General features: G+C 39.6%; 1 protein-coding gene across 1 annotated transcript in view; it reads right to left on the minus strand.

The window, feature by feature from the left end:
• Nucleotides 1-10,278, minus strand: part of SPAG16 (sperm associated antigen 16) — a 23,910-nt gene extending 13,632 nt beyond the window's left edge. Inside the window, exon 1 of the mRNA XM_015558107.1 lies at nucleotides 10,086-10,278. Coding sequence (XP_015413593.1) covers nucleotides 10,086-10,206 — 121 coding nt within the window. The 5' untranslated portion in view covers nucleotides 10,207-10,278. The remainder of the gene's footprint in view (nucleotides 1-10,085) is intronic.
• Nucleotides 10,279-10,504: the final 226 nt, after the last annotated feature.

A 10,504-nucleotide genomic window follows, 5' to 3' on the forward strand; every position in this document is an offset into this window, starting at 1 on the left:
CATCAATGAAAGTTATTTAAATCGCCACTTTTTTCTTATATATACTTCTCAATTTTAAAATTAAATCCTCTTCTCAGGAAAGGCAGGGCACTTTTCAAACAAATATAAACTATATAATAATTATAATTCAGTAGTTCATAAATTATCAAGAAATAAGCATTAAAATATCAGAATGATTCTAATTAAAATTCTAACAACATTGCTGGAACACTTTTACAATTATAAGTTAGTCTAATTATAAATGAAAACTTCTACAGTTACTTTGTTTACTTTTCAAATGTACAGAGTTAGTTATGCCAAGTTTAAAAGGTATTAAACACTTTAATGCACAGTAATGGTTATGAAAATCAAAGATGAGATTAGCCTAGTTTTCATTTCGCTGCTGGTTATGAGAAATTGTCTCTTTTATTCTGTCTTCCACGAGTTAGCTGAAGGTGCATATAACAACTTATGTTGTTTGTAATAAGAACTGACAACATCGTATTTAATAGAGGCTGGATGCTGTCCTAAGGGTTTTACTTGTATTAACTCATTTCATCCTCATCCTATGTATGAAGCTGGAACCCGCAGTATCTCCATTTTACCGACCAGGCTCAAAGGTACAGACTGCACAGTGAGGGACTAACAAACTGGGAATAAGCCCCAGGACAGCGGTTCTCAACCTGTGGGTCGCGACCCTTTTAGCGGTCGAACGACCCTTTCACAGGGGTCGCCTAAGACCATCCTGCATATCAGATACTTACATTATGATTCATAACAGTAACAACATTACAGTTATGAAGTAACAACGAAAATCATTTTATGGTTGGGTCACAACATGAGGAACTGTATTTAAAGGGCCAGAGGGTTGAGAACCACTGCCCCAGGAGCTTCACTATGCAATACTACCTCTCCTGTGGCTTTCTATGGGTTTTCTGTGTATGGAAATACTTGAGGCTTTTGCCAATTATTTTCCACATAGTTCTAAACCTCTAAAGATAGGTAATACATTCTTTCATCTTTTTTGTAATACATTCTTGCTATTCAGCCTCATCATAAGCAATAACTCTTTAGTATTTGCCTTATTATTGGAAGAGACACATAAACCAATTTCAGTTATAACCAACCCTCAGGACCCAGTTACCTGTCAAAGGGCTGTATTTTACGGTCAAACATGAGTGTCTCTCCCAAAAATATGGTGAAAAGTAATTTAGGTTAAAAAATAAAGTGATTCAAAGTAGACTAAGCAACCACACACCAAAAAAAAAGTTACATGTCTCAGTCCATCTCCTGAGCTGAATTTCACCCTTATGGAGTACCAGGAGTGAAGTACTTATCTTTCACTAACATCCTACTTAAAGTGCTTCCAAATGTGCCCAACGTTCTTTGGCAAAGCCACTCTGATATTTTCAGGTCTTTCTTAAGTTAGAACCTCATTTCTAGGTACCAAAAATCAGTATTTTTTAAAAAACTTATTGCAGTATAACAAACTCCCAAAAACTTTGGGCTTAAAAAAAACATAACACAATAATAAGCATCCATTATCTCATGTTTTCTGTGATCAAGAATTCAGTAGTGGCTTCGCTGAAAGATTTTTATTTGGGGTCACTCATGAGGTCTCAGTTGAGGTGGCAGCCAGGGTTGTAGTCGCATGAAGGCTAAACTGAGGGAATAGGATCGATTTCCTGAAGGTTCACTGATATTGTCTGGAGGACTCAGATCTCCCCATGTGGATCTCTCCACGGGCTCCTTAAATCTCCTTAAGATGTGGAGGCTAGCTACCTCCAGAATAAGCAATCCAAGAAAACAAAGGGGAAACCACAATTTCTTTTATGAACAGCTACAATATCATATATTCAACATCCAATTGGTTACCCCGGTCAGCCCTATTCAGTATGAAGACACTATACAAGCTCATTTACACCAGCAGGTGGGAATCACTGGGCATCGTTTTGCAAGCTGGCTACTATATTCCTTATAGGGTTTCAAGGGCAGTAAAGGAATTAACATATGTAAATCACTTAGAACAGTGCATGGCTTACAGTAAAGATTACATACTGTGTTTGTTATTGTCCACGTTCTGGAAAGAGATGAGTACCTGTGGAAAAATTCTCGTAAGTCTCCCATGGCCCAGTTCCCCCATATGTTAAGATAAATGGATGAAAGCTTTCTAAATCTTCCTCCTTCTAAATTTATATTTATCTGACACACTTTCACTTAATGAGATAAAATTTCCCGAATATCAGATACAGGAAGTCAGTCTTTCTTTATTTTTATTGTTGACATTATTTCCCCACCTTTGCCCCCTCCACCTAATTCTCTCCCCACCCCCTTCCCGCTGGCCATCACTGCACTGTTGTCTGTGTCTCTAGGTTATGAATATATGTGCTTTGGCTAATCCCTTCATCTTTTGTCCCTTCCCCACACACCCTTCTTTCCTCTGACAGTGATCAGAACGTTCAGTGTATCCATGCCTCTGTTTCTATCTTGTTCATCCTTTTATTTTGTTCATTAGATTCCACATATAAGTGAGATCATTCATTTTTGTCTTTCTAGGACTGGCTTATTTCACTCAGCATAATAATCTCTAGGTCTATCTATGCTGTTGCAAAAAATAAGAGTCAGCTTCTCTTTTATGGAAAAAGTATGCTCTCTTCTGAGAGACAACTACTAGAAATTGATTTTGTAAGCATTCACCTGTCATTAAGTCTCCTGAAAAGCAATGCTGTCCATCACTGTTCATACCATAAAATATTCCACAAAAAAGCAAATATTCTATAATTATCTGGATAGACTTGATAATTGCAAATAAAACAACTGCTAACAAATTATTGTGAGGAAGAAAGGTGAAAGCAAAGGTTGCAAAACATAGCAATATGTAGAGGAAAAGTGTGATTTCTTCTAAAAGCTTTGGAAATATCTAACAACACCTGCATACTCTATCCTGAAAATAATATAACCAATGGATTTTAATCGCTAGTAAAATATTCTGTTTCCACACAATCAAAGGAGACTAAGAAAAAATAGCTATCATTTTGTAGAGCTTAAAAAGTACTATTACGTGGAAAATAATCATATTTATTCTCATAATAACCTTGTGAGATTGAATGGCACAGATACACTCATCTTCAAAAAAAAAGAAAAGAAACTGAATCAAATTGAAAAAAAAAACACAAAAAATAAATCAAACAGATTAATAGGTTTTCCCAAAATCACATAGTTTTGAGTGACAAAGACACGTTTCTTGAATATGTCAAGAATTTTCAACTAAGCCATGGTATCTCTATAGTGACACAATAGGAATGTGCAATTTTTGCTAATATCCTAGATAATAAACTCAAATCTAGTTGTTTTCAAAACTCTTAAAAAATAGTATGGACAGCTAAATCAAATCATTTAAATAGCTCAATGTGAATTCCTTAAAGAAGGGAGAAGTACGAAAGGTCTAAAGACCCAAAAATTAAATTAACCAAGGCCAAGAGATTAATGAGACAAAAGATCAGGAAAAGGACAAAAACCCAAAATAGGAACTGGTATCCTCTTTGATTTATATTTTTAGTATCCACAATATGACTTGAACAGAAAATCTTCCCAGAAGCAACTCAGTTGAAATGTGATGATGCCGTGTTGCTGAGAAATAAATGTGCGTTGGCATGTATGTTGGCATGCATCTGTCTATCTGACTAGCTGGCTAGCAACACATGGACAAATGCATGAACGAATCCCAAAATGATTCTGTGACAGTTTACAAATATGCATACATTGCAAAATATAAAAATAAGTGCATATGGAAATTTGAGAAAAAGGGAAATAAGTAGAAATAAAAGTAAAGATGCAGTATATGCCCTGGGTCTCATAATTTTGTGAAATGTAGGCCACAGGTTTGACTATAAGCTTCCCAGCAGTCAGGGTGAAAAGGAGGATATGATTAGATACCAATTCAATATCCATCCAATGAAAACAGATGAATTTCTCAGTAGATGTACAGCAATTTCTGGTTGCAAAGCATGAATAAATTACTTCAGATTCTCATGAAGAGGATACTGTAGGTTGTACAGATACGGATGCCCTTGCCCTTGGGATGCCAGAAAGACAGCATAAAACAGAATCTGACAGAATACCACGTATGGGAAGCACTACTTTAGAGGCAGAATTGCCAGAGTGGAAATAGACAATTCATCATAATTGTCTGAAAGATAAAACCTTCACAGATGAGAAAGTTTCCCAGTAAAAGTAGAACCACAGTAATCGAATCTCCTAGGTGAGCCTATTCTCCAGGAAATGTCCCTACAATTAAGCTGGTCATAATTCTCATGCAATTTTTTCCCCACTGTAGAATAATAAGCTGGCATCTGGCTTAAAAATCAGTTTATTAATGCCAAGCTGACTCTGGGCCCTTACAAATCTCCCTTCCTTTTATCTACCTAGTATTCCTTCAAAGAACATCACTGAACTCCAGTTCTGAAATTCACTTTTTCCAGCCTGTTCCCCTCAGATCTGGTTCTTGCCGTTTGGCCTGTTTGAGCTTAACTTGACACTTATCCTGGGCCTGATTTGCTAGTCTGCTCTTACCGAGGCTACTGTCTGTGGCTCCCCTTTGCTGCCTGGTCTGCAGCCACAGTCTCTCACACCGCCTACTTCCAAGCCAGGTTCTGTGTCCTAGAGTCATAGCCTGGACTCAGACCAGGGTCCCACTTCTCCATATCTCCCCTTGCCCTGGTAGGAATGTAATAGTATTTGTGAGTTTGCATAGCATGACTCAGCTCCCTGGTACTTGGTCAACACAGGTGAACTAATGGGCACTTTTTGCACTAGCAGAATCTTCACTAGATCCTGACCATCTAGATATTATCAGAAAACGGACAACAGGCACCCACGCTGAAACTGCCAGGGAGCCGGATACCCATCACAGACCTACAGGAGACACAACAGCAGGAAGCCTGAGAAGTATCTCAGCTGGTCGAGTGGAGCAGAGCTTGAGGTGCCACTTGTCATGACGCTGTCACAAATAAGGTTCTGCAAAAGGACCACAGATACAAGCAGCATCCGGCATTGCTCACACACTCATCTCTCCCACGACCACATTTATAGGTCGTGATCACTGCCAGCAGCCGCATCTTCATAAAGAACTGGAGTGAAACATACAGCTAATTATATTTTCCATGATTTCCCAAAGCTGCTATAGGCAGAAATTGCTTTGTAATCTTTGCCAGCACTGCAGAGCCAATGTACACAAAGGCAATCGAAAATCTAGGTTGGATCCTCCATAATCAACACTTTACTTACTAAACTGAAATCAAAGAAAAGTGCTATAAATAGCAAACATCATAGTTATGTTCCCTTTCTTAGGAATTCCAGTTTAAATAAAGCAAGTTAGCTGAATAATGTAAACCAAACATGGGAAAGAACTGGCATGCTGGCTACCACTTTCCCCAATGTTTGCTTCCTGCAGTCTTTCCCACCGAGTCTTCATTAGGCCTCAGAATTCTTATTAACACACATACCAGGAAGCCACTACCATTTCAGTTGCATTGCCCAGAATGGAAATGTATTGGCCACCCTTGCCCTGGACAGCTGCTGCAACTGGAAAATACCTCTTTCTACATAAAAGACTCATATAAGACGTACACAGTGGGTGGCGATGTAAGTTTTCCAATTTTTAAGCCAGTAGATACACAAAGATATCAACATATTGTATGTCTGTCTGAAAATATAAAGGTAAAAGGTTAAGATGTTTGCATACAGCCTTGCGACTCCTCTTACAGTTCTTACCAGCAGCTCCCACAAGCTTGTTAGCAATGCTAAGTCTCAGCCCTGACCTGGACTTACTGAATTAAAACCTTCACTTAAAGATCCATATCTGTGATTCATATGCACATTAAAGTTTGCTTCAACTAGAGGACACAGAACAAAACACATTTCTTTTCTTTCCAAATAGCCTATGACTTTCCTGCATGTAAAGGTCAGTACTCTGGGCTTAGTAACATGCCTCCTGGTCTAGATTCTACATTCAGATCGTCTCCTTTTATTTGACTGTATGTAGGGCGCCACTAAGTGCCTGTGTGCAAATTCCGTATTGCAATGATAATAAGGAATACTCAACTTGAGTACATAATGATAATATTGAGGATTTTACGGCATCTTTTCATTTAATACTATAAACATTCCAGAGAAGTGACGTAACAGAGAGAAGAAATTTTAAAATGTTAAGAAGAATAAAATATTTTTAAATGACAAAAGTTCAATTTTAATTAAACAAAGTTATCAGTGAACAGTATGCTATTGTAACGAAAGACTGGCCAGGAATGTCACTTAAAAAGACAAGCATCCATCTTAGATGAGTATCGATTTAGTGTGATCACCATATTTCAGGGTCTGGAATCCTTAATTTTGCATTTTCACACACAGTTAAGTTTGGAGCTGCCTCGAAAAACTGGCTTAACTCACTCAATCCTCAGAAATCGCTGTTCAGAGATAGCTGTTGGGACCAGAGGGCACATTTTCAGTAGCCAGTAAACTTATTTATGTCCACAGTCTCATGGGCCAAATTCTTAGTGTTAGAATGCCTAGAAAGATGATATAATAATCAAAGGGTTGGGGAGTAGAGAATTACCACAAAGGGTAGATAACAAAAATGACATTCTGTGGGCCTCCCTTTCCTAGAGTCATGTATTCCATTCCTTGAACAAGGTCTTTCTCGAGACAGGTAGCAACAAAATCAATTAAGCCTTAGCTTTCTTAGTGCAATTCATTCCTGCCCGCATCTCCCAACTGGAATCGGGCTTTCCCAAATGTCTCCAGCCACACATTAATAGGCAGCCAATGGTAACTACTGCAACTGAAAACCTCACCCAAGTGGTATCGATTTCTAATAGAGGGGGTTCATTTGCAAAAGACAATCAACCTGCATTAAATTCCACATGTGAGTGAAATCATATGGTTCTGTTCTCTGACTGGCTTGTTTCACTTAGCATAATGTTCTCCAGGTCTGTCCGTGCCATCCCAAAGGGTAAACCAAAGGACTTGTATGCATGCATATAAGCATAACCAATGGACATAAGACACTGGGAGATAGGGGAGGCTAGGGGACTGTCAAGGGTGGGGGAAAAAAAAGGACACATATGTAATACCCTTTGTAATACTTTAAGCAATAAAAAAAACAAAAACACAACAACAACAAAAAAATGAACTAACAAGCAACATAGAGAAAAACGCATAGAGAGCAGGCTGATAGCTCGGGATTGGGGTGGGGGGGGGCGGGGAACAGGGGAGAGGGGGTATTGAGCAAAAAAGAAAAATGAAAGAAAAAACTCAGAGACCTGGACAATAGTGTGGTGATTCTGGGAGGAGGGAGAGAGAAGTGGAAAGGGGTATATGAGAGATAAATGATGATGGAAAAATCAAGGGGAGAAAAAAGAGAAAAGACAACCAACCTTCTTTACAAATTCTGGAGACATCTATGTGGCCCTTTACAGATCATTTAGTTAAAATCTAGCCTTATATTCTACAATGTTGCAAATACCTTTTTTATGAAGAGTTCTCCAAAGGACCTATGTATTCCATGACCACATTTCTTAAAGCTCTGGCGATAGCTAAATAAGGACTATGTCATGTATATTTGCATCTCATCTTTTGAAAGTTTAAAACATAAAAGCAATGATATTGTGAAGTGCTTCAGAAGAGAAACAGGTGTCGCTATGATTGCTAGGAGGTTACAAAGGAGGGGTGTTGCAGGGATAAGAACTATTTTTTTTCCTGCATACATTCTCTACCCTGTTGTAAAGAATGTGGGGACTTTATCGATGAAGCCATTCCCCCCATGATGGATCCTGGCTGTGTTTCTGGTTTGGGCCACACTAATGTGTACATGTTCTTCACGTGTAAGTGTTTAAAAGCAAGGAAAAAGCTGATTTCCTGGAGAATTTGAGTCAACACTTTTCAAAGCCTTGCTCAATATTGATAGCTTGTTGCCTAGTGTTCTAGGAGCATCTGTTCAGTCATAAATATAGTCCAGCAGTAGATGCCATAGATTAGAAGTGATAAAGTGCACGTGCAAAGTAGAGAACATCAGATTTCTGGTTCGTTTGTGCTTTATTATAACTTTTATTTATCCGCTGCAATAGCTCAATTAAATTACCTGAGAGCTATAGACTTTAAACCCAAGAAAGTCTCACTTCAGCAACTATCATAATTGCCTTAAGAAACAATGTCAAATAACATTATACAGTCAACTCTTAATTATGCACGTTAGGAGAGCCCAGGGACACTGGGATACTTGGCATTCAGAAGTAATCCTCCAAACTAAGAGTTAAGTCTCCCCCATGTCTAAACCTTGCCTGAACATTGCACTGAATGTAGAAAAATTGACTGGTTAAATGTTTAGCTTTGTTATCCCCTGACTACTCTTTGGTTGAAAGCCAAAACAGTAGTCAGTCAAGCAAAGAGAGATGAAAGGAAAGCAAAGGGCCTAGGTAATTCCCAAAATAGATAATGAAATTATGAAAACTTGGAGTTGCTTGTATTTGCGAGTGTGATTATCAAGAGAAATCTTGATAGGTTTTGTGTAAAATGCTACATGCTGGCAGTGTGACTCAGTGATCCCCCGTCAATTAAGTGAACACAGATTTCGTTGCTGAAAATTGTGCTATCTTGGAGTCCCACCATTTACTTCACAAAAATGTCGTAAAAAGTTACCTCACATTTGTCTTATGATAACAATTAACTATGTGTTACAGAAATCATTTTAATGCAGACAAAAATGGTAAGATGCCTGATTACTATTGAGTAGCAAGGATACTGGGTAACTATATATTTGATGTAGATTGCTCTGAAAAAAAAAAGTTGACTTGTTTTTTAATTTAAAAAGGACTATTACTTTAAAAAAGCTTGACAGAGCTATGAAAACAGAATATAAAACTTTATTTAAGACACTAAAACACCCACAAATTCCATTCAAATCAATTTCTAAACTCTTCAAACTTATACGCCTGGAAAGATCACGTTTGCCTCCAGTAGAATGCTGCATACTTCCTTTGATCTTTTCAACCAAGTTCCTCAGAGTTTCCCGCACCAGGGATGTGTACTGAGCCTGAGTCAGATAGATTCATCAGTTCGCCAAAGCTCACAACCATTGACCTTCAGAGAACCATTGCTGGGTCTCTGATGTCTTGAATTAGAGCTAGAGTGAATTAGAGCTATAGTGGGACAAATATATATACATACATACATAATAGGTAGATTTGGGAGTTTCCTTGATATCTTTGAGAATAAAATAGATAAACCATCTCTGTTTTACCTGCCGGAAGAAAGGAATAGATATCTTTTTTTCTCATGAAACCTCCCATCAGTACAATTAATCTATGTGCCTCGAGGAGAGCTGAAAAGATTGTTGTAGTATTTTAATCCTCATCTTAGGATATGTTTTATTGATGAGAGAGAGAGAGAGAGACAGACATCGATCTGTTGCCACCCATAACCCACCAGGGACTGAAGGGAGCTCAAAAGTTTTACACAAGAAATAGTTAACTTAATCATCCACATACGGCTATTCAGTTTTTTGCTATTTCTTTTGATAATTGCTCATTACTTTCTGGCTTTCTCCCAACACCTCTGAGCCCTGTCAGCTCACCAGGATATTATTTAGTTGCTAAAGAAGAAAAAAACAAACAAACGTATTTATTATTAAAACGCCAAAATTGAAACTACCCAGGAAGTTGATGCTATCAAAGTAAATCTTTTTAAGCATTGGGTACAGGTGGGACACTCTGAGCGTCAGCTCCTTAAAAGCCCAAAGACAGAGGATTCCCTGGTCTCCAAACTTTCTTGACCAATTCCTTCTGGAATTCTGAAAGCTTGGGGAAAACACTGAGCCCAGACGAGGGTTGGATCAATTTGTTGTTCCACCTTCGCACAAAACTTTTACCCAAAGTTTACTCCGATAACTATATAAGGGGGTTTCGGTGGCAGAAAGGCCAGCTTGAGCTCCAACTGGGTAGAATCGGGGCCCCAAGCCTCCAGGACGCCCCCCAGTGGAGAGCTCAGGCCCTGGCCCCTAATACCCGTTACTGCAGCCGGCGCCTGGGGCCGCGCGCATATGGGAAGGATACGCTCCAGGTAGTAGGTCCCCTCTGCCATGTCCGAGGCGTCCCCGCCAGCCGCCGAGCCCATGCCCAAAGCTTCTTCCAGAGCCCGCAGGGACGAGGTGGGCACCCCTTGCTGAGCAGCCATCGGGGCGCTCTGGGCCGTACCCCCCGCCTGTGCACCGCGTTCCTAGGAGCAACGTCGTCGATGATGCCTGCCAACGACCCCACGCAGCTGTCGCGAGAGCCTGACACTCCATCACCCCTCCCACCAGGCCAGCTCCGGACACGGAAGGGCTGCCCGGCGACACTCCTCGGTGCCCTCTGAGCGTCCCGGGTTACCACGGCAACGTCGTTGCCTAGTTACCCTGAGCGTTCCGAGGCCAAAGCAGTGGGCTTGGGTTACACACATTTTCTGACCGGGGCAGCTTGATTCTCTTTAGGTT

This window comes from Myotis davidii, unplaced genomic scaffold (assembly GCF_000327345.1).
Source record: "Myotis davidii unplaced genomic scaffold, ASM32734v1 scaffold268, whole genome shotgun sequence".
NCBI classification, from domain to species: Eukaryota; Metazoa; Chordata; class Mammalia; order Chiroptera; family Vespertilionidae; genus Myotis; species Myotis davidii.